The sequence below is a fragment of the Rhinolophus sinicus genome, chromosome X (genome assembly GCF_036562045.2).
Source record: "Rhinolophus sinicus isolate RSC01 chromosome X, ASM3656204v1, whole genome shotgun sequence".
Lineage (NCBI taxonomy): Eukaryota > Metazoa > Chordata > Mammalia > Chiroptera > Rhinolophidae > Rhinolophus > Rhinolophus sinicus.
Genome location: NC_133768.1, coordinates 33,685,902 through 33,710,622, shown reverse-complemented (window position 1 = coordinate 33,710,622; position 24,721 = coordinate 33,685,902). Strand labels below are relative to the sequence as shown.

The 24,721-nt window shown below is 44.2% G+C and overlaps 1 protein-coding gene across 1 annotated transcript; it reads right to left on the bottom strand.

Annotated features, from left to right (window-relative positions):
- Nucleotides 1–4,635: 4,635 nt before the first annotated feature.
- NYX (nyctalopin) lies at nucleotides 4,636–23,869 on the bottom strand. The gene is made up of 3 exons (XM_019747841.2): nucleotides 23,534–23,869; nucleotides 23,102–23,180; nucleotides 4,636–7,973 (listed from the first exon to the last, which is right to left on the bottom strand). Exons 2-3 carry the CDS (start codon nucleotides 23,121–23,123, stop codon nucleotides 6,568–6,570), a joined length of 1,428 nt encoding a protein of 475 aa, XP_019603400.2. The 5' UTR covers nucleotides 23,124–23,180; nucleotides 23,534–23,869; the 3' UTR covers nucleotides 4,636–6,567.
- Nucleotides 23,870–24,721: the final 852 nt, after the last annotated feature.

Genomic DNA, 24,721 nt, shown 5'->3' with positions numbered 1-24,721 from the left:
AACAGGGTTAATCCTAAATGATCACAATCTCTGTAATCATTTACCCTTTTTTTTTCACGTTATTGGATGCTTTTATTGGCTTTTTAATAGATATCACTGTGAGACACCAGGAGGGTCATTCAAAGACATTCTCTTTATTAATTATTAACTTATTAAATGAAACAGCCATTAGTGCTTTGCAGGCCTCTCAGGAGCTCCACACTCATTAGCCACCTGGGCTGCACATACCACTTCACCTTGCCTCTTTAGGCGGATCAAAGAGCACCTCGATTCCAACTGCTAATTGCCCAGGTGCTCTTCGAAATGCCCAATCTTGCTTCTTTTGATCTAATGAGGTCTAACAGGATATAAAAAAGGCAAGTCCACTTTCTGGTGGTGATGCAAGAAAATTAATTGGCTGGGAGAAGAATAATCAACAAATGAAATGGAGTCCTGCACTTGACTTTCAACCCCACATTCTTTGAGAACAAACAAGGAATCAAACTAATCTATGACTGGCTTTCAAATGTTCATGACTGTAAAAAAAAAAATGTTCACGATTGTGATCCACAGTGAGAGATATATTTTTATATTGTGATCTAGTACACACACACATACACACACACACAGACACCCAAATGAAGCAAACGTTTAATGAAATTATATATATTTTTTACAATCTGTGATGCATGCTGAAGTTTCCCCTGTCTGCTCTGTCACTACTATTTTTTAATGCTGGATGCCACTACCGATGCCATGACCAGCTAATGACAAGGTCATATAGGCTCAGAGAGAACTGTTAGGCCACTGGGAACCACAGAGGTAAGCCCTCCACAGGCCTCCCTGCAGCTTGGTGTCTCACTCAGTCTGGCTGTGAACAAAAGCTCTCTTTTTCTCCTCTCAGGATCATAGTTGTAAAAGTCAGCAACATTTCAAGGGAACTCCCCTGAAAATTGCAAATGTTTGTATGAGTGTTTCTAAATTTTCTCTTCCTGGAACACAAATAGAAGGAATATGAGTAACATTCATTCAGCAACTGAAGTTGGCCAGGCGCACCGTCGAGGGGGCCATGTTTCACTTCAGCTTTGTACCACAGGCTTCAGGGAGACAGACAGGGGCTGCTCAGGACTCCTTCTCAAATCAGCCCAGCCCCTGTGTGCATGTGTGAGTGTGTGTGTGTGTGTGTGTGTGTGTGTGTGTGTGTGTGTGTGTAGAGGGGGCAGAATGCAGAGATCCAGTTGCTATTACTGCTTAAAACATAAAAATACCACCTCCCCTGGTATGATTCCTGTCTCCTTCAGCCTTTCCTGACCACACTGGCCACACAAGGCCCCTCTGTCCACATCACCCAGAAGAGCTAGTAGGTACAGAGACACTCCCTGGCCAACAGAGTGAATAGGGTGGAGATGGAGCTCAGACTTCTGGAACCTGGAAACCCAAGCAGTTTCTGCTCCCTAGGGTGGAGACTTGTGTGGGCCTCCAGGAAAGACTGTCCTCTGCTCTGTGAAGCCATCAGACTCGGTGCACATAGAAAGGCAGGGCCCACCCCTTGCTCTTGGGGGTACACTTGAACACAGTCTCAGAAAGGGAAGTGAACTGTCCTATTTGATAACAGAGAAAGGGAATATTTTTCAAAATAAAAAAAAGTTAATCATACATGTAACATTTAAAAAGGAGGGGGAATTGCTTTATGTTTTATCAGTGTTGTGTCTCCCAGTCCCCCAGACTTCGGAGTGTTTTTGGAGAGAAAGATTACTTGACTCTGAGTAACTTTAGGTTACCTGGTGTCCCCAAAACTATTGTTTGTTTTTTTGGAACTCTGAGCAGCAATTTTCAGGCAACGTGGACTGGGGTGAAGAAGGGGCTGGCAAGCAGACAGGCAGACGGGCTGAGGGTCTGGACTTGACTGGTCTCTTCAGCTCTGACAGACCCCACTGTGAGACTGTGTGTGACATATGATGGGGCACGCTGCAGACGGGCAAGACCAGCCTCTGTTCCCGTGTGGGGCTGAGGAAGTGGGCCTTAGACTGGGAGACAGGAAAAAGTCCTCTCTGGGAGTTTGGTTTCAAAAACACAGGAAGGCCTGGGCTTTCCCAGTGCTTGCGGGTTGTAGAGGAATTTAAACCAGCTCAGGTACAGAGGCCTCTGAGGGTGCTGGCATCTGGGGGTTCTGCCAACAACCACATACAGCTGTGGTCAGAGGGACTACTTACTTCTCTTGCATTATACCCAACCCTTTGGAAAAGTCTCCTTTGCTACTCAGCTGGTGTGCTCTTCTGTGCTGTGACGGACTCAGTAGAAGGGCCTAAGCTGTCCTTAGGCCGGAGGGTCAAAGGGGAGAGTAGGGTTCCCTCCCTTAAAGTCTGGGTGAAGATGGCAGAGGGGGCCAACAGCCAAGGACAGTTGTGCCCAGAAGACAGTGTCCTCTGGAGGGCAGCATTGTGGTGGCCTAACAAAGAGGTGGGTGGGCCTGAGGGCTGTTGACCAATCCTTGTGAAACCAAGGCCCAGCCGGCAGAGAGTCCTCTTAAAAACAGCCAGGGGGCTTTGTGAAAGGGAATTTTCCAGTGATTAAGCTTCTGGGAATTTGAGTCTTTGTGTGGAAAACATTTTTTAAAGGGGAAAATATGAGTCTTTTGTCTCTACGTTTTCTCTCCCCTTCCTTTTATTTTATTTTATTTTTTTAAAATTAATTAATTTGTTTTTTTATCAGTTTCAAGTGTACAAAACAATGTAATAGACATTTATCATTTATATCCCTCACACAGTGATAATCCCCCTCCCTCCTCCCCTTCCTTGAAAGAACCAATATAATGAGGTCGTGGTGTTCCTATTGGCTGGAGCAAATACTGTCTTCAAGGCCTACTTGGGGTGCTGGGAGGAGAGAAAGACTGGGGTTAGTGACCCGTTCACCAGATTTCGCCCTCAAGCGTCTATTTCTTCTGACAGTTCTGAGAAGCCCAGGCTTGATTCTATCAGGAGAGATGCCTGGAGCCACAAGTACTTTGGAGCATTGCTAGTGTTCACCAGTATTCCCAGTTCTCTCCTTCTGGGCACGCGGGAGGACCACACGTCCTGTCTTGGTGAAGTTAAGTGTGGCTGTGTGACATTTTGGGCCAATGAAACCTGAGAAGTAACATGTATTACATCTAGGTGGAAGCTTTAAGAGTAATGCATGATTCTCCCAAGCTTTCCTTCTCTATTGCAGCAGAGTCCGTGTTTGGATAATAATGTCCTAAAATAGCAGCTCCTTCATCAGCTTGGTTCTCTGAGTGGCTCCAATGAGCAGAGCCCCCTAATAAGCCCATTTTGGACATGTTGCATAAACAAGAAATAACCCTCAGGAAGCCACTGAAAATTGGCGGGGGAGGGAGCATTTGTTACCACAGCATAAAGTGATCCATCCTGACAAGTATGCATAGTTTTCCTCAGCAGAATGCATAGTACCTTAATATTTCCCAAAATACTAATTAGCCAATGATGGGGTGAGAAAATAAATTCAAAACTGGGAACTCTCCACTCCCCTTTCTCTCATGAGAGCTCATAATGGTCACAATTCACTGGGAACTCATTCCAGGCAACTCTGGATCTGTTTGACAGTAACTCCCACATTCCCAGAATTCTACTGGGCTAGGTAGCTCTATAAAAATCTGTCTCCCTGGAGGCTATTTCAGTGTTGATACTTGCTCAAAAACATTCAGCCAAACAAATGTTCCTTAAAAAGCTGGCCACCTAACCACCCAGGCAGAACTGGAGCAGCATTTTGAGGCTGGCTCTCAGGAACCCGCTCTAAATAAAAGGAAGGACATTCCTCCCAAGGCAGCATCTTGTTCCTCAGTAACGCAGGCTGAATGTCTGCCGTGGGCTTCCGTGGTTACCCAAACGCAAAGATCTGGTCTCCACAATTCTCGTGATCCTCACTCAGTTCCCATGGCCACAACACATGGTTTGAACAAACATTTCTGACCTCATCTGGTTCTCACATTTGGAAAGTAAGACATTTGGAGAATGAATTCATTTTGAAACATTAAAATCAATCTACGGATTTAGAATTTTGAAGTATGATCAAATGAACACAAGCCACGACCTAGGAACCTCATTTTCCACCCACAGGAAAAAGAACGATTGCTTAAAAAATCATTTAGGGGCCTGCCCGGTGGCTCAGGCGGTTAGAGCTCCATGCTCCTAATTCCGAAGGCTGCCGGTTCGATTCCCACATGGGCCAGTGGGCTCTCAACTACAAGGTTGCCAGTTCAATTCCTTGACTCCCGCAAGGGATGGTGGCTCTGCCTCTTGCAACTAAGATTGAACACGGCACCTTGAGCTGAGCTGCCGCTGAGCTCCCAGATGGCTCAGTTGTTTGGAGTGCGTCCTCTCAACCACAAGGTTGCCAGTTCGATTCCTCAACTCCCACAAGGGATGGTAGGCTGCACCCCCTGCAACTAGCAACGGCAACTGGACCTGGAGCTGAGCTGTGCCCTCCACATCTAAGACTGAAAGGACAACAACTTGAAGCTGAACGACACCCTCCACAACTAAGATTGAAAGGACAACAACTTGACTTGGAAAAAAGTCCTGGAAGTACACACTGTTCCCCAATAAAGTCCTGTTCCCCTTCCCCAATAAAATCTTTTTTAAAAAATCATTTAGACAACTGTTGAAATTTCAATATAGAGTATATTTTAAATAATTGTATCATATTGATGATAAAGTTCCTGATTTTGATAATGGTATTGTGGATAAGAAAATGTCCTTGTTCTTAGGAAATACATGCTGAGGTATTTAGGGGTAAAAGGTCATGATGTTTGCAACTAACTGAAACTGTTAATAAAAATAATAATGATAAGGAGAGAGAGAAAGCAAATACAGTAAAATGTTAACAACTGAAAAACCTAGGTGAATGGCCAAAGTGTTCATTCTACTATTCTTGCAACTTTTCTGTAGGTTTGAAATTTTTCTAAATAAAAATTGTTTTAAAAAATCATGCATGCTCCAGCTTAGTGACTTTCAAACTTTTTAATGCTAACCCACAATAAAATACAGATTGTATGCAGCAATCCAGACAGACACATACATACATATATAATCTGAACAAATGCATACAAATTAAATGCAAAGGTTCACAAAACAATACTTTCATAATATTTCATGTGATGCTCTGTGACTTTTGCGTTTTATCTTTTTTTTTTTAAATGCCGGTTGTGACCCATTAAATTGAATTGATGGCCACTAATGGTCACAACCCATTTGAACACTTTTGCTCTCAGTGGTGCTTTCTGCAACATTTCTAATACTTAATATTACCTAGAGACACAAAAGAAATACTGTCACCATGGAGAACTGACAGCTCAGTGCACCTTGAAATCTGTGTGGGCTCTGAAAACCCACCTCCTCAAATACAGTGAGAGGAACTCAGGACATTAAGATTAGGGATTTCCAGAATGTTGACAAATACAGTCAAAATCCCCATGTATGGATAACAGTTTGAGCAAGTATTTAGCAGACATACAGCCTGTGCTCTGATACTCAGGCCTGGGGACTTAGAGTTGGCCAACTCCCACCCTGAGAAATCTCTCAGCCCCGCTTCCCACCCACTGGCTGCCTCCTTTCCTCTTGGCCATCAGTCAGCCCCAAAGTGTGCAGCCCATGATAATTTCCACACCTAATAGGATCATCCAGGCTGGAAACTCCCTGTCCTGCTAACAGCATCTCTGTGTCTTAGGGATACTCTTCTCCACAAAACACTAAGAAAAGACGATTTTTGTGGCCTCCCTGGAGATTCACAATGCATGTTTGCATATGAAAGATTGAAAAGTCCCGGCAGTAGAAAAACCTGTTTAACATTTTTGTTTAATCTTAGGATTTTGCAAATTTATTTGTCCTCAAATACTTCCCCCTCTTTTTTCCCTACCTTACCCTAAAGTTCCTTTGTGCCTAAGGCCACCCCTAGGAATCATTGTGGAGTAAATGAAATGGATCTTTCTTTTAACTGCCTCCTAACTTCTCAGACACGGGGAACTACCACCACCCCCTTAGGTCTAAGTCCCTTTCCCATTTCCCTTCTCTCCTGTCCTGTCCACCTTTCTGGATCCTAGTGTCCACAGGCCCAGGGGGAGGCGGATTGTGGTAGAAAACAAAGGGATTGGGCCTAATGGGCTGCCTGGCCCAAAGAGAACTAGCACAGTTCTTAGTATTTAGCCAATGGACTGACTCTAATTCAGGCACTGCAGTCCCTGTTTCCTGGAAGATGGTGGGGAAGGGATGGGGGTGGAGCCCTGAGGCCCTAGGAGCTCCCAACTCCTAGCCTTCTCACCGGAGGTCCCATGTTCACTCTTGCTTCTCTTTTCCAGTTGATGCCCATATGACAGAGCAGAAATCCATACCCCACCCACTGTGTGGCATTTCCCAGGGTTGTACTCTTCCTAGGGCCATCTCTGGAGGCAAACTGTTCCTTCCACCTTCTGCTGGAATTTTCACCACCTACCCCCATTCTGTTCTCCTCTCCCCCCACCATAAACACCCTGGAGCCCAGTTAACTAAAATTTCCCCCACTGGCCCAGGCAGTTTGGGCCACCCCAGTGTGGCAGGGTCAGTCTGTCTGTAGGACAAACATCACATGCTGGGCCACACTGAGCAGGAGACTAGAGTGGAGGAGAAATGGGGTGTTGTGGCCCAAGCCTCCCACTCCACCGTAGAGAAGGCTGTCGGACAGCGAAGCATTGATTGGCCCCCGGGTGGTGTTGGCCGCCGCCTCCACTGGGGCCCTCGGGGCCAGCAGCTTGGAGAGGAGGCTGCTGAACCTGCTCACGGTGGTGGCCGCTGGCTCTGGGGACGGGCCTGGGCTGGACCTAGTGAGGTTCAGCTCCTCAGGGTCCACACAGAGGCCATTGGAGGAGCGCCCAAAGGCCACCTGGCTGAGGTCCAGGCCAGCCACGGAGCCCGGGGAGGTGCAAGACACATCAGCAATGTGCCCAGAGCTCTGCATCCAGTCCCGCAGCCACTCCAGGCCGCAGTCACAGCGCCACTGGTTGCGGAAGAGAAAGAGGCGGCCCAGGAAGAAGCCGGGCTGGAAGGCGGCCCAGGTGAGCACGGTGAGGTGGTTGCAGTTGAGGTGTAGAGCGAGGAGGCTCGAGAGGTTCTGGAAGGCGCCCTCCTCCACGAAGGCAATGCTGTTACGGTCCAGGTAGAGCAGCTCGAGCTCCGCCAGGTCTGCAAACCAGGCGCGTGCCACGTGGCCCAGGGAGTTGCCACCCAGGTTGAGCGTGCGCAAGTGGCGCAAGCCAAGGAAGGCATCGGCCGGCAGCGTGGCCAGCAGATTGTCATTGAGCAGCAGGTGCTCCAGGGCACCACAGTCGCGGAAGGCGCCAGCATGCACGGCGCGGACGCGGTTGGCCTGAAGGCTGAGCGACCGCAGGCTCTGCAGGCCCTGCAAGGAGCTGGAGGCCACAGCCTCAATACGGCCGCGTTCCAGGTGCGCATGTGTCAGGTTGGCCAGGCCACGCAGCGCACCGGGCACACGGCGGAACAGGTTGTCGAAGGCGGCGAACTCACGCAGGGCGGGCAGCTCGGCCAGGAGGCGCTCGGGCACACTGAAGAGGCGGCAAGCGGCCAGGTCTAGGCGGCGCAGGCGGCCCAGCGCTGTGAAGGTGCGCGCGTGCATGTAGCGCAGGTCGCCGTTGTGCGCCAGGCGCAGCTCGGCCAGACGTGGAAGGCCCTTGAAGGCGCCCGGGGTGATAAAAGACAGGTTGTTGTGGCGCAGCGACAGGCAGCGCAGTGACGGCAGTGTGCCAAATGCCCGCTCGCCCAAGAAGCGCAGGCCATTCCGGTCCAGGTCGATGGAGGCCGCCTCGCACGGGAACTCAGCCGGCACCTGCAGGAGGCCCGCGCGGTCGCAGCGCACTATGCAACCGCGTTCCGCGCTGCTGCAGGCACAGGCCAAGGGGCAGGTGCGTGTGCAGGCCTCCTCGGCCCAAGCGCTGGGCAGGCCGAGGACCACTGCAGAGGTAGGGATGGGGAAGGGGGAGAAAAGACCAAAAAACGAACAACCGTCAGCCAGGGGGTCACCACAGGTGACCTACCTGTCTGCGTGGCAGAATTTGGCCCTTCACAAGTTCTCATACTTCCTGCATGGCTGCGTCTTCCAAATGGCCTCTTTCCGCTTTCCAGGCCTTATACAGGATTCCTCACCCACGACGCCCTCCTCTTTGCCTCCAATTATCTCAATCGGCAAAAACCCAGCTGGAATCACAGCATCTGACCCATTCTAAACCCCCTCCTGCCTGTATCATCACTGTGCTCTCCTAGAATTTGGCCTAGAGGGTGTGTTGTTTGCATGTGTAGGATACCCCACCCTAGAGTGTGGCCTACACGCTAGGCCGGCACTGCCCAATACCATAGCCACTAGCAACATGTGCCTCTTGAGCGTTTGAAAGGTGGCTAACCCAAATTGATGTGCTGTAACTATAAAATACAGACCCCCATCTTAGACTTAATACCAAAAAAAAAGCTGAAATATCTCATCAATAATTTTATATGATTACATGTTGAAATGATATTTTAGATATATTGGGTTAACTAAATTATTAAAACTTAATGTCAACTGTTTCTTTTTACCTTTTTAATGGGGCTACTTGGAAATTTAAACGTATTATATTTCTATTGGTGCTAATCTAATCCCTCCCACCATAAAAATTCAATTCCTAAAAACCCCCATTGAGTAAATTAAGCCTCAAGAGAAGGGAGTATTAGGGAACAGAAAGTTGGAAATGAAAGAAAAGCCTATCAATCTTGTTTTTTTCTTTGTCACTAAAATTAAGCGATAAGGACAGCATACTAAATAAACTATCAATGACAATGACCTTCTTATACATCTCAAAAGAATAACTGTGGACTCTGTGCAGTTAATTTCCATTCACCAGCCCCTGCTCTCTAGGGACTTTTTTTACATCATCAAGGGAAAGAATGGTGTTTATAAATTTATTTTGTTCTGAGTGTTTGAATGGAGGATCAGATAAAGACTTCAAAAGCCCTCCAGTAGGCTTGCCACCTGCAACAAAGCAAAATGGCATGGCCTGCCTCCCTTTCGTAGCCAGCCGTCCCAAGCCCCATCTTGAGTTCCAATGGAAAAGGCAGCATGGAAGATGCACAAGTTTTATTTTTCTGGCCAGGAGCAGCTCACAGGTAAAGTGTGCACAATCTGAAATTCTTGCAGAAGAACAAATAATAAACCTGACCACTGCTAGTCATAATTTCTACCCCTCCTCAGCGGCACTCCCGAATTCCTAGCAAACACCCATGGCCTACCATTTGGGCCCTCCCACCATGTAAACATGACCCTGCCTTGCATGTCGTGGGAAACTGAAGGTGTGGCCACACAAGGAGTGTGTAGAACATGCTTGCTGCTGCCTCTGTAGGTTTGCTCAGCTTCCAGCGTCTTTTCAGAACATCCGTTGTAGGCACTCCATGTTTTTTCAGGGGCTGGAAATAGGATTCAGCCCTTCCAGACATGGCTGGAGGACACTTAACCCTTTGAAACCCTTCAGCTGTAAACTATAGCTAGTTTGACACTGTTGCGATATTCTGATCTTGACTTAGCTATTCTCTCCCCCTAAAAACTGAACTAGACACCAAGTTTCTTGGATGGACCCTGTGCTGAGGTTGGCTGTAAACAGGGCAGCTACTGGCCTGGAGAGACACTCTGTTAGAGAGACAGGGCCAAGATTATAACCTTAAGTCCAGGCGTCAGCTAGACAGAGGCGGAGCTTTTTTCAATCAACTCTTCCAACTGGGTCAAGTAGAAAGCATCAGATTTCCTTACAAATAGTCCTTAATTCTACTCTTTTCTCCTTTCTAATTAACAGAAGTGCACTCTCAACCATATGACTCATGTTTCTACTCCACAATAGCTAACATTGTTCTGGGCACACTATATGGCTCAGTAAATGTTTACAGAATTAAATGGAATTCATGCCTTCCTCTGTAAAGATTCCTGCTGGAGGATGTCATTTATTTAAAAAACAAACTCTTTGTCAAGGAATTCATGGGATTATGACAGGATACAACCAATTTGGTTGTATAATTCAAGAAATCACAAATGTAGCTGCCAATTTTTTTTAAACACATACAAGAGGGGTGAGGTTTTTATTGTATAGCTTTTTTACCTTTAAAATTTTGAACTATGAATGCAATACTTATTTCAGAAAATAAATTAACGTTTATTTTTAAACTTTAAACACTCAAGTTGTTGTCACTATTAGAGACCTATTTTCAGCCTCTGAAACTTTGATAGCCATTAGGAATAACCAATTTACTGGATTATTTAGTGAAATTTAAATTAAATCAAGTAAATTCTCCAAACAGACAACCAAACTCCACTATTAGCTTACCCAATCTAAAGACTAAGTATATGCCTAATAATCCAGAAAAGCAGGGCACCAAAACAAAATTTTTAAAAATAATAACACATTTGGGTGAGTTCTGCTTGCAGTAAATGGCAGAGTAGCTTGTATCAGACTCATATCCCTGCTGATAGCTAGTATAAACTCTGGGGGGGAAAATTGTTTTAATTGTTTGAAGGCACTGGAGAGAAACCTAAACAGGCAACTAGAGTAGATCCAACCCTTAAAAGAAGAGAAGCAAACTAGGTGAGAGCCACATTTAACTGGCTTTTCCTCTCAGGGTGTTTTCGATTCACACTGCACACGAGAATAGAGCAGAAAGCAAGAGACTTATTGGGCTTACAAATTAGAGATCAGAGTGTACAGCTGCCACAGTGGCTGGAAATTGAGAAGGGAAAACATGGAAAAGAGTGAGCCACAAAGTTGGAATACAGACTCTCCTTACATCCTTATTTGAGTCCTAAGGTGTGTATGTGTGGGGTGACTTCAAGGAGCCAAGAACTGAAGGCCAAAAGAGCTAAACAGAGATTGCAGTAATTTCCCAGTAATGGGAGACAGATTAAGAGTTCAAGGTCCACCCAGTGGACCTTTTTACAAAGGGCTTGTAAAAATACCTGGAGCTTTCCATTGACACCCCAGGGGACCACACCTTAGGAATGAAGACCATTTCCCAGGACAAAGGGCAAAACTGAATTAGGCCTACCCTAACAAAACCTAAAACCAAGCCTCACCAGTATCATAGTGATCTGCCAGTAAGTTAACTAAATGCCAGAACTAAATTCAATACTCCTCCAAGGAAGATAAGAGAATCTAGAGTTACTATAACTACCATCTACAATATCCAGTATACAGTCAAATAATACTAGATATGCGAAGAAGCAGCAAAACATGACACTTATCAAAAGGGAAAAAAATAGTTGACAGAAGCAGCCCAGAGACAGCTCAGATGTTAGAATTACCAAACAAGGATTTATTAAGGAATTTATAGGGAACAAATGGATATGAGTGAAAACATGGGGAAATTGAATTTTAGAAGAGGTATGGAAACTCTAAAAATCTTAGGACTGAAATAATACAATGTCTGAAATTTAAAAAAAAGAATATATATATATATATATATATATATATATAATAGCAGATTAGACGCAGCAGAAGGAATAATTCATGAACTTGAAAAAAGGTCAATAGAAATTACCCAAAATGAAGCACAGAGAAAAAAGATTGGAAAATAATATGATTAGAGTTTCAATGACCTGTGGGATAATATCAAGCAATTCGATTAAAATGCATGTATTTGGAGTCCCAGAGGAGAGAAAAGAGAGAATATGGCAGAAAAATAATTGAAGACAATTTTCAAAATTTGATTAAAAACAAGCTCAGTAAATCCCAACTAATATCACACACACACACACACACACACACACCTAGGAACATCATAGTGAAGTGGCTGAAAACGAAAGATAGAGAGAAAATCGGGGCAGCCAGTTAGCCCAGTTGGTTCGAGCGCGATGCTTGTAACACTAGGGTTGCCGGTTTGATCCCCGCATGGGCCAGTATGAACTGTGCCCTCCACAACTGGATTGAAACAACTGCTTGACTTAGAGCTGATGGATCCTGGAAAAACACACTTAAAATACATATAAACTTTTTAAAGTTTAAAAAAAAAGATAGAAAGAAAATTAAAGCATCCAAAGAAAAAAGACACATTACGTAAACAACACTAAAAATGATGACTGACTTATCAGAAATAATGGAAGCCATAAGACAATAGAATTATCTTTTAAAATGCTGAAAGAAAAGCAAAATCTGACAACCTCGAATTCTATATCTAATGAAAACGTCTTCACAAATGAAGTAAAATAGAAATACTTTCAAGTTAGCAAAATCTAAGAAAATTAACCCTCAGCAGATCTTCACAAGAAATGAACATATTCTTTAGTCTAAAGGAAAATGATACTAGATGAAAATCAGATCTAGGGGCCGGCCTGGTGGCTCAGGCGGTTAGAGCTCCATGCTCTTAACTCCGAAGGCTGCCAGTTCGATTCCCACATGGGCCTGTGGGCTCTCAACCACAAGGTTGTCAGTTCAATTCCTCGAGTCCCGCAAGGGATGGTGGGCAGCGCCCCCTGCAACTAAGATTGAACATGGCACCTTGAGCTGAGCTGCCTCCTGGATGGCTCAGTTGGTTGGAGCGCATCCTCTCAACCACAAGGTTGCCAGTTCTATTCCTCGACTCCCTCAAGGGATGGTGGGCAGCGCCCACTGCAACTACAATTGAACATGGCACCTTGAGCTGAGCTGCCGCTGAGTTCCCGGATGCATCAGTTGGTTGGAGTGCGTCCTCTCAACCACAAGGTTGCCGGTTCGACTCCTGCAAAGGATGGTGGGCAGCGCCCCCTGCAACTAGCAACAGCAACTGGACCTGGAGCTGAGCTGCGCCCTCCACAACTAAGATTGAAAGGACAACAACTTGACTTGAACAAAACGCCTAGAAGTACACACTGTTCCCCAATAAAGTCCTGTTCCCCTTCCCCCCCCCAAAAAAAATCAGATCTACAGGAAAGAATGAAGAGCAATGGAAATGGCAAATATGTCACTAAATATAAAAGATTACTCTTTTCTCACCTTAAATGTTTAACAGACAAATGACTGTTTAAAGTAAAAATAATGCTGTATTATGGAGTTTATAATATATGTAAATGAAAAATATGTTAATAGTATGAAGGATAAGAAGGGAGGTAAACTGAATTGCACTCTTATAAGGATCTTACATTATTCATGAAGTGCTATAAGATTAATTCAAGGTAGACCATGATAAATTAAAGATACATATTGCAATCCTTAGAAAATAAAAAATAACCTTGACCCCTACCTCACACCATACACAAGAACTCATTTTAGATGAACCATAGACCTCAATGTAAAAGATAAAACTATAAAGCTTCTTGAAGATAACATAGGAGAGTATCTTTGTGACCTAGTGGTAAGCAGAGATTTCTGAGGACAAAAAAAAAAGAAGAAAAGACTAACCATAAAAGTAAAAAGTAATAAATTGGACTTCATCAAAATTAAAAACTTCTGTTCTTTTAAAGAGAATAAAAAGATAGGCCACAGACATCTCATAAGACTTGTATAGGGGCCGGCCCAGTGGCTCAGGCAGTTAGAGCTCCATGCTCCTAACTCCGAAGGCTGCTGGTTCAATTCCCACATGGGCCAGTGGGCTCTCAACCACAAGGTTGCCAGTTCAATTCCTGGAGTCCCACAAGGGATGGTGGGGAGCGCCCCCTGCAACTAAGATTGAACATGGCACCTTGAGCTAAGCTGCCACTGAGCTCCCGGATGGCTCAGTTGGTTGGAGTGGGGGCTCTCAACCACAAGGTTGCCGGTTCAATTCCCGCAAGGGATGGTGGGCTGCGCCCCCTGCAACTAGCAACGGCAACTGGACCTGGAGCTGAGCTGCACCCTCCACAACTAAGATTGAAAGGACAACAACTTGACTTGGAAAAGTCCAAGAAGTACAAACTGTTCCCCAATAAAGTCCTGTTCCCCTTCCCCAATAAAATCATTAAAAAAAAAACTCAAAATATAAAGAACTCTCAAAACTCAATAAGGAATTTATTAATTGAAGGAAGACAATTCAATTAATAAATGGGCAAAATATTTGAAGAAACGCTTTACCAAAAAGATATACAGAAGGCAATAAACACATGAAAACATGATCAACATCATTATTTGTCAGGGAAATGCAAATTAAAATAACCACCTATTAAAATTAGAAAGACTGACCATACCAAGTGTTGGAGCGTATATGAGACAACTGGGACTCTCTTATACTGCTAGTGGGAATGTAAAATGGTGCAACCACTTGGAAACAATGTGGCAGTTTCTTTAAAAGATAAACATACACCTACCTTATGACCCATTCATTTTACTCCTAGGGAGATAAAAGCATATGTTCACACAAATGACTTGGCATAAATGTTCACAGCAACTTTATTCATAATAACCCCAGACTGGAAACAACACAAACATCCATCAAGAGTTGAATGGGTAAACAAATTATGATATATCCATACAATGGAACTCTACTCAGTGATAAAAAGGAATGGACTACTGATATATGCAAGATGGATGAATCTCAAGATAATTTTCCTGAGTGAAAGAAACCAGATAAAAAAGAGGACATACTGTATGACTCCACTTACATAAAATTCTAGAAACTGCAAATTAGTCTATAGTAACAGAAAGATCAGTGGTTGCCTGGGGATGGGTGGGGAGGCAGGGTAGGGCAGGAGGGAGTGATTATAAAGGGGCATGAATCTTGGAGGTGATGAATATGTTCATTATCTTGATTTGTTACGGATACCAGGACCAGAAAGAACCCAAGCAGCACTCAGAGAGTTAGGAGAGTCAGCTGTATTACGCCGGCGGGCTCAGCGGGATCCTTCCCAAAGACAGCCCCTAGCAAGGTTTTGAGCAGGTTTTTATGGGCTGGGGACTTCCTTGAGTTGGGGAAGGGGTAGGTGTCATCTGGTGATTGGCTCGGGGTGTGGCTCGGAGGGGGCTATGCGGAAGTGGGCCGGGGCTTAGGCTGGGGACTTCTCTCTCCGCTGGGGCCACCATTTTAGGTCAGTTCCATGTGGCAGGGAACCATTTTAGGTCAGTTGCTCCATCAGATTGTGCTGATGGTTTCATGAGGGTATACTTTGAATACATTCAGTTTGTATATATCAATTACACCTTAATAAAGCTGTTTAAAAAGATAGCATTAAGAAAAGGAATAACATATATATTATATATACAATTCATGTATTATATATATAATATATAATATATATATGACTTGTGTACAGAATATAAAAACAACTCCTACAAATGAATACTGAAAGACAACTAAATAAAAATGAGTAAAAGACTCGAACACTTTATGAAGACTATATTAAGTAGCCATCAAGAACATGATAAGTTGCTCGATATCATTAACCATTAGGGAAATACAAATTAAAACTACAATGAGATTTCCCTAGACACCCACTAAAATGACTAAAATTCAAAAGACTGACAACCCCAAATGTTGGTGAGGATATAAAATAACTGGATTCTCTTACATTATTGGTGGGAGTGAAAAACAGTTCAATAACTTTGGAAAACATTGGCAGTGCCTATTAAAGCTAAACATATGCCTACCCTATGACTTAGCAGTTCTACTCAAGAGAAATTTAAAAAAGAAGTTCACATAAAGATTATACAAGAATGTTCATAGTGGCTTATTCATAATAGATAAAAACTGGAAATTACCCAACAGTACAGGGGAGAAGTAAATTACAATACATTTATATAATGGAATGCAACTCAACAACAAAAAGGAACAAACTACTGATGCAAACAACAAAAACATTAATGTTGAACAAAGAAACTTGACACAAAAGAGTGCATACTATACAATTACATTTATATGCAGTCCTAGAACAGAGCTGTTGCCAGTGGGAGCTCAACAGAACAGGTCTACATGTGGATTCCATCTCAAAAGACAGCAAATATCTACAAGGCATAGTTTAGGAATGTTACCTGTAATATGAGCATGTGTGACGCTACTAAAATTCATCAAATTTTATGGGTTTCTTTTGCTCTTATAACAGCCAACTTTTAATTAGTCTTTGCTCAGGGCTAAGCTTGCTACATACACTATTTCATTTAATCCAACAATCCTGTGAGGTATTATTCTCTTCTTCTCACAAAAGAGGAAACAGGTTCAAGGTGGTTAAATGACACCAACATTTGTTCTTTGTCTTTCCACTATACTGTACTATCTCCCACCCCACACACTTAGCCTTTCTGAACTTTTACTTCTTTAACTGTCAATTGAAGGGTCTGCACTTCCTGACCTTTTGGGGCCCTTCTGGTTCTCATTTCCCATGGTTGGACAGCAGCTGTTGCCAACCACTGCATCTAAGAAAAAACACCCTACTTAGAGCCCCATATGTGTCTCTACTGCCTCCTCCCAGCCACAGCTGTTTGGGCTGAGGGTGAACATTTGACCTAAGCAGCGTCAATCAGATTCATTCCCTCCCAGTGAACATGCAACAGACAGTGAAATAATGTGAGCACCAACCTGTATGGCATTGGGGATGGGATTTGTACCAAAACCACATGCAGGTCAAAGCTATAGGGAAGCAGGAGCCAAGGACAAGGTGAGAACGCTGGTGTGCAGAGAGAGGACTAGCTCCAATGTGAGAATCAGAGATGGAGATCAGGGAGAGTGGGAAGCTGCTGGACAGCTCTCTAGTTCCCATAAGGCCCTGCTACGGCTGTTTCTGTGACATTTCCCTGTGTCCATTTCTGAAACCCACTCAATCCATCTACGTGGATGAGTGGATTTCTATTCCTTACTACCAAAGCGTCTCTGATAGTTGTGGACATTTGACATTGTTTCTGGCTCCCCAGCACCCTTTAAGCACTCTTTCTACATTTAGAGGATTTTCTACATTGTAAGTCCTACCTCCACAAAATTGAAACCACAAACTTTCTTTCCCAACTTCCCTTGCAGCTAGGACCCAAGCATGTGACCTAGCTTTGTGGATTACACACACCCAGCGAAACTTGGATTCAGAAGTAGGCACCAGGCAGAAACCATTTTCTGGCCAGGATGGTGGCATGGGCATCTGGCTTTCAGGCTCCCATGGTGGAACTTCTGGCACCCAGCATGATTCCAGGTGTGTCACCAGTGGAACTGCCCCACTACCTGGTTTAAGCATTGCTCTGGGCAGTGGCCTCCAATCCGGAGATCTGGGAACACCTAACATCCCCGAATAACCCCTTCTTGGCTTCAGTAACCTAGATTGAGTTCTATGGCTTGCAGCGAAATTCTTGAGCAACATCCTGAGTAAGACAGTTTCCCTTCATCTCTAGAATACCATTTCCTTCTGGCCCCTCCCCCTTTCCCTGAAGAACCATGTGAAGTCTTCACCTTGAAAGAGAAAAACTACTCGAATTCAGGACCAGGCTGTGACCCTCGACCAAAAGGAAGCTCCTTACCACTCTTTGCCAGGAAATATAGAAAATTGAATTCAAAATTATTTAGGCCATCCCTGACTTTTCCAAATCCAAGTGAAAAGTGGCCCCTCCTGGAATCAGCAGTGATCATTCCAAAAACAAATCTCCTTGGCTGTCCAGAGCTGAGTTCCATGGGAATACTCTGCCCAGAAAAACATTTACCAAATTAAAATAAAGATCACAGTTTGTGAGAAGAGAAGGTCAAATTCATCGGCAATTGCTTAGCAATTTTTCTTCTCACACTGGTACTTTTGGGAAGGATCCATGTGGAAATCTGAAAAGGCTTCAGTGCTTTTATTCCCAGTCTGAGGTAAGGAGGGAAAGATGAGAAACTCAGCAGGACTGGCCTGAGCTTAAGACTGGCCCCTGCTCAGCCAGCCTCTGTCATAGCTCCAGGATTCACATGTGGGGCTTTCCAGAGTATTCAGTCTGGAAACACTCATCCTGAGGGTGCGGCCTCTCACTCTAGTTCTCTCAGCAACTCTGATGACACTGCCTTTCATCCCTGCTCTCTCATACTGATTTTTTTGTTTGGGGTTTTTTCTTTAACCTCAGGTAACCTTTCTGCATCTCATTTTTCTCTTCTGTAACAGGCAGACAATTATGAGGAAGAGATGAGTTGGAATGCTTGAAACAGCTGTGAAAGCATTGGCCAAAGCTAAGAGCAGGCTCCATTGAGCCAACTGTTATCACAGGATTAAATCTCTCCAAGGGACCAGTACTTCAAGGACCATGTGGAAATCTGCCCCCAAGTGGAAAGCAAGACACCAAGTGTCAAAATATTGATGTTATTACTACAAGTAGACTGCAAGAAGAGTCTAGCTTAGTTCTCTACCTGGGCTGCACATTAGAATCACCCAAGGAACTTTTAACCAGCTCTGAACTCACAATGCCCAGGCCATACACCAGACCAATTACATCAGAATCCAGGGGTAGAACCAGGCATTGACGTTGCTAAAGTTCCATAGTGATTCCAACGTACAGCCCAGGTCAAAAACCAAGGGTTTAGGTAGACCAATTTTATAAACATGGGATTCATCTGTGTGGTATTCAGTGTTATGAGGTATAACATAGAGTTACCATATGCCCCAGCAATTCCACTCCTACATATATACCCAAAAGACTTGAAAGCAGGTGTTCTAACAAATACTAGTACACAAATGTTCATAGCAGCAGTATTCACAATGGCTCAAAGATGGAAACAACAAATGTCCATCAATAGATGAATGGATAAACAAAATGTGGTGTATCCACATGACAGCAGCCAGACGTACAAGGCCACATATTATATGATTCCATTTATATGAAATGTCCAGAATAGGTAAATCATAGGAAGTAGATTAGTAGATTAGGGAAGAGTGAGGCGTGGCTGCTTAGTAGGTATAGGGTTTCTTTTCGGGATGATGAAAATGTCTTGGAACTAGATAGAGGTGATCTTTGCACCTTGTGAGTGTTCTAAATGCCGCCGAATTGTACACTTTGAAATGGTTAATTTTATGTTATACGAATTTTACTTCAATAAAAAGAAATTTTTATAAGGTGTTCCTGACTCTGGGCAAACAGCAGAGATAGGTCTCTGCTTTTGTGCTCTGGTCAGTGTACTGGGCAGCCCCCTCCTCTGGCGAGCTGCAGGGATGTAGGATGGTTGGATTCACATGCCCCACAGAATGATGTCTTAATGCAGACCAGCTGAGGAATTTCTCCTTCATAGGCCCTCAGCTTTTTGAATATGTGCCTTTCCCCCTTGAGGTTTGCTAGAACAGTTACTCATGGAGTTTCCAACCACAGACTGAGTTTGAAGTGTTTCTTCATTTTCATTGTTTTCAAAGAACTTGTGCCTCATGAATTCAAAATAGCAAGGGAAAATATGGTCAATTTTCTGGTTTCAGCAAAATCTGTTCAGTCACTTTGGCTCTACAAGCCATTCCTCTCCCACTCCTGGCAAATGCTACCGCAATTGCTTCACAGGCCAAGACCCAGTGCTTGATTTTCAAAACGAAATGGGCTAAGGGGAACAGAAATGCACTGGGGAGACCATCCTGTGGCCTCTGACCTCACAGTGACCCCAGAAGTTGCTTCTCACACTTTTTGTGACAGGAAAGAAAGCCTCATGGATTCATGCTCTAGCTTTGCTGGCTACTAATTCAAGTCATTGGGGATGGAAAAGTCAGTTTGTCTCTAGAAGGGAGATCTGCTGACAGCCTCGAAGTCTCTGTGCATCTCGAGGTGGAGAGCTGTTCCATCTGAGGAGTAGAACACAAGGCCCCAGAAAGAAAAGACCTTGGGGCCTAAATATTGATGATTGCCCCAAACTAGAAACAATTTAAATGCTCAGCAATGGGGAGTGAATAAACAAACGAATACAACCATGTGAGGCAATACTACATGGCACTCAAAAGGAAGGAGCTATTGATCTTTACAAGGACATCAATGAATCTCACACACATACTGACATTCCACAGTGCTTGAGTCCCAATAATGAGGGATTTGTTCTCCTTGGGGTGCAGCTGCTCTCTCCCTACAGCTTTCCTTTTTCCTTTTAAATCAAGTTGATTGAAGTACACTTTACTTACAATAAAATGTACCCATTTGAAGTGTACAGTTCAGTAAGTACAGCAAATGTATACACCCATGTAACCACCAACCCAATCATTATTTATCACACTCCTATCAGCCAGAAAGTTTCCTCAGGCCCCTTTGACAGCTGTCCCCTCCCCATCCTCAGCTCCAGGCAATCACCAATCTGCTTTCTGGACTATAGATTAGTTTTGCCTGTTCTAGAACGTCATATAAATGGAATCAAATTGTTCTTTCAGTCAACAGCATGCTTGTGGGGTTCATTTATGTGGTTCCGAATAGCAGTTGATAGTTCCTTTTTATTGCTGACAGCATTCCATTATGTGAATGTATCTCGATTTGTGTATTCAGTCACCTGTTGAAGAGCATTTGGATTGTTTCCAGTTTTCACCTATTGTGACTAAAGCTGCTGTAAGGGCTTATGTGCAAGTCTTTCTGTGGACAGTGTTTTCAATTCTCATTTATCTAGGACTCGGATTACTGGGTCATATGGTAAGTAGATGTTGAACTTCAGAAGAAACTGCCAAATTGTTTTCCAAAGTGGCCAGACCATTTTGCATTCCCACCAGCAGCATGTGTGAGTCCCAATGGCTCCACATCCTCACCAACACTTATTATTGTCTTTGTTATTCCAGCCACCCTAGTGGATATGAAGTGCCACTTCATTGTGGTTTTCATTTGCGTTTCCCTAATGACCAATGATGTTGAGCATTTTTTCATATGCTTATTTGCCTCTTGTATATCTTCTTTGATGAAATAGCTACTGTGTTTACCCGAAAATAAGACCTAACTGGAAAATAAGCCCTAGCATGATTTTTCAGGATGACACCCCCTGATGCGTCTTTTGAAGCAAAACTTAATATAAGACCTGGTCTTATTTTCGGGTAAACACGGTATTCAAATTTGCTTTCCCAGTTTTAAAAATTGGGTTGTTTGTCTTACTATTGAGTTTTAAGAGCTTTTAAGTACATGTATATGTATATTCTGGGTGCAAGACCTTTATTAGATTTTGTAACAGTTCTAATCTGGGTGGCGTCACCCATTCAACAAACAAACCCCTATGAAGCACCTACTATGTCTTAGACTCTAGAAACTATGAGGTGAGTAAAATACAAACCCTGGCCTCCTTTAAAGAATCACAGTTTAGGAGCAGCCAGGTGGCTCAGTTGGTTAGAGCGTGAGCGCTCAACAACAAGGTTGCTGGTTCAATTCCCACATGGGATGGTGGGCTGTGCCCCCTGCAACGAAAGATTGAAAACTGTGACTGGACTTGGAGCTGAGCTGCGCCCTCCAAAACTAGATTGAAGGACAATGACTTGGAGCTGATGGGCCCTGGAGAAACACACTGTTCCCCAATATTCCCCAATAAAATTTATATTGAAAAAAAAAGAATCACAGTTTAGAGCAAGTTGCTGGTGAAGGACCCTGTAAAGCAAGTTAAGGAATTGGGATATTATGTTGTGAGAAGCAGGATGACCCGAAAGAGGTTGATATGGGGGAGGGGTGAGAGGCGAGGCCCTTCCAGGAGACCCTCATATCCAAAGAATTTGTTTCTATTTTGCCCCAGATTTACTCTGTTGTGAGCCATATCTGATTCATTTTGTCGGGCTCACTAAGTCATTTTTCTCTAGTTGAGGAGGCAGAGCTCTATCCCTGCCTGCTCAGGAACATGTTGTCCATAATTCTTGTGACTTGTAGTCAGAGGAATATTGTCTGTGCTGCTGAGTGTGTTTTAAATTAAAGTGCCAGGGGATGTGGAGATGGTCATTAATTTTAAGTGCATCTATTGTTAGCAAATGATGTCACCGCTAAGCTCTCCAACTTGTCACAAGAAGTCTGGATGTATTTCTGGTTCCTGCAGCAGGGGCAGTTCCTGTTTTGCAGCACACAGGCTGTGAACACTGTCTGCGTTCTGAGGAACAGGAGCGTTTTTGATGCACATTTAAAATAATACTGGCTCTTGGAAGCAAACATTCTGTCCCAATGAGTCAATCAAACTTCATATACTTTCTAGGTAGGGGAAATGGCAAGGAGCTGGCTGTTTGTAATTATATAAATGTCAACCTCTGTCCTTTGCAGTCTCCTCAAGGTAGGCAGTCGTGTCTATTTATCATAGTGTTCCCTGCACCTTGTTCCAATGTTTTTTCTCATTTATTTGCTGAGTCTCCCATAAAAGAATGTAAGTTTCTCAAGGACAAAGTCAATGCAATCATCTCTCTCATAATATCCCTTGAGTGTATTGAAGGTACAGTGTATACCTGTTGATTCATTGAATAGAGCAAAGTTTTCCTTTTTGAAAAAGTAGAATAAAGAGTAAAAAAATATATAATAGTACCATTTTAGAATTACCTGGTAAAATTTTTCTCTGACAGCACTGCAGACAGAGGTCTATTTGCATGGGTAGTTATAACCTCAAATAATTATATTCATCTGACAGTCAGAAAAACAGATTCTTTGTTTAGAATCATTTACTGCAGAACTTAACAAGGGACTTTTCCTTAGGGTATCTCTGTTAGATTTGAGCTCCTGGAGTTATAGTGCTGTGAGAAAACATTTGCAATGAGTCTTCTTTTTGTATTAAACCCCACAGAACAACAGGACAAGAACTTGGAAAAAAATTTGCAACACCATAATCACACAATTCCAACATGACAGTTTTCGTATTTTCTTCTTCCTTTAGGACGATAGTTTCTTGAAGGGATTTTTTTTTAACTAAGTGAGCTTAAAATAATGTGACTAGAAAACCATGTAGTTTTTGGTGATTACACCAATGAATTCATATCTGAAATTAGAATTTAAAAAATCACCAAAAGATTATTTCATATATTTGGCTCAGGAGCTTTGTTTTTAAGTAAACAAACGAAAAAACCCACCACCTACTGTTTCACTCTCATTCTCCATTCCCTCCCCCACAATCACACATTCAGTGAAACCTAATCCAAAGAACCAGTGTCCAGGTACAGCTTTCATGGAAGCCACTTGAAGGCCACGCTCCTTGGGTTTCCACGCGTCTTGCAGCATCTTCTATGGGCTTCCCCGCCCCTGCACCTATTGGCAACTGACTGCTTGGGGACAGGAATGGACCTCGGAACTCACCATGCAGCAGCAGGACCAGCATCCCGTGAACCTTTCAGGAACCTGGTGGCTTAGAACCACCCAGCTGTGGGATCCCTACCTGAGGGGAGAGAGCACAGGTCACCAGGTGCCCAGGAGTGGTCCCTGGAGAACCAGGACACTCAGGTCCTTTCTCACCCCTCCATACTTCCTCCTGACTGCCCTGCTTTTCCCCTCTACTTCTTCACATTCACTTCTCCCCATTAATCTTAGTGTTGGTTTAAGAAAAACCAGTAACAACAGCCAATCAGAAGCGCCCTGCAAACTGACACCTTGAATCTGTTTGGAAACTCTTCATCAGGCTAAAACCCCGACAGCAACTCAGATGGACTCACTGACAGCCCAACAAGAAAATGGACAGAGAAAAAACCTCTGCAGAGAAACTTTAGTGAATAGTCCCCAAATGTCACTTACCGTCCTGGGGGATCTGCCTGGTCCCGCTCCTCCTCCGAGGTGCCCTTTGTCACCCCCAGCCCATCCATCTCCCAAGTCAGGCAGCCACAGACACTAAAAATCATCTAACAGAGAAGTAAGGTGGGGGTGGCGAGCAGTGGGCAAGTAGGGATACTTGTTTGTGCAGGTTTGAGCGCTTATTTTTCCTTCTACAGATTTAATGGCAGGAAAATCCTGTATCAGATGAGGATTACCAGAGATGAAAGAATGTGTCTGCCTTTTGAATCAAAAAAGCCAGTGACAGATTTTGCTGACACACCAATCGGCTTTATCCCCAGGCCTTGGCCTCTCCATCTGCTGAGCCCCTTTCTCTCCTTAAACGCTCCTCAGACCCCACCTCCTGCCCTGACCCCAGCCCAGCCCCAACTAATATACAGCCAGAAATTGGCTTCCTGACACCCAAATAGCGTTATCAGCATTTTCAACAAGGACATGTTATATAACTTGGAGAGGTGGGGAAAGCGGAGGACAGCTTAAAATTATGATGTTTTCCCGAAATGCAGGCTGCTGATTTCCTTTGGATGGTGGATGATCCAAAACAGACTGGGGAGGGCCCTTCACAACAATCTGGCTAGAATCCCAGCTTTGTGGTTGAGGCTGTGCTGACCACCACCCAAGGCAGCAGGTCCATGGGCAATTTTCAGAACCTGACTGGGGTTTCTCAGATCCATCAGGACTCAGTCAAGTCCTCACTACTCAGAGTGTGGCCCTCAACCAGCAGCAGCAGTGGCATGAGGAGCTAGTTAGGAATTCGGAATATCAACAGCCCCACCCCCACCCTAGACCTCTGGGATCAACATCTGCATTTGAACAAGATTCCTATGGACAGGAAAGCTCAGGAAAGCCTCGATTTGACAGAGTGGTGGAGGGCGTCTGCTCAAGGGGGTGGAGGCAGTTCAGGTGTCACCACATTTTTCTGGCCCCAGCAGATCCATCAGGCCTGGCTATAGGGTCTGGCCTTCTGCTCTCCTGGAACCAAGCTCCCAGGTATCCATGGCAACCTGCTATGTCCTGGCCACGCTGGCCTTGGTGTGCCCAGGCTGATGGGCAGAGGCCTGGAGTTCCCTTCCCCCAACAAGGGCTCTGGGTATAAATCTAAGCATCTGAGACTGCTGCTTCCTGGGGAATTTTTGTTTGCTTCCATTTGGG

Bases quoted from the DNA above. Each gene is read 5' to 3' on its own strand.
- NYX (XM_019747841.2), bottom strand. From the start codon at position 23,123: ATGCTGGTCCTGCTGCTGCATG. The intron at 7,974-23,101 runs GTGAGTTCCGAG...CTACCTCTGCAG, and splicing joins GCTGGTCCTGCTGCTGCATG to TGGTCCTCGGCCTGCCCAGC.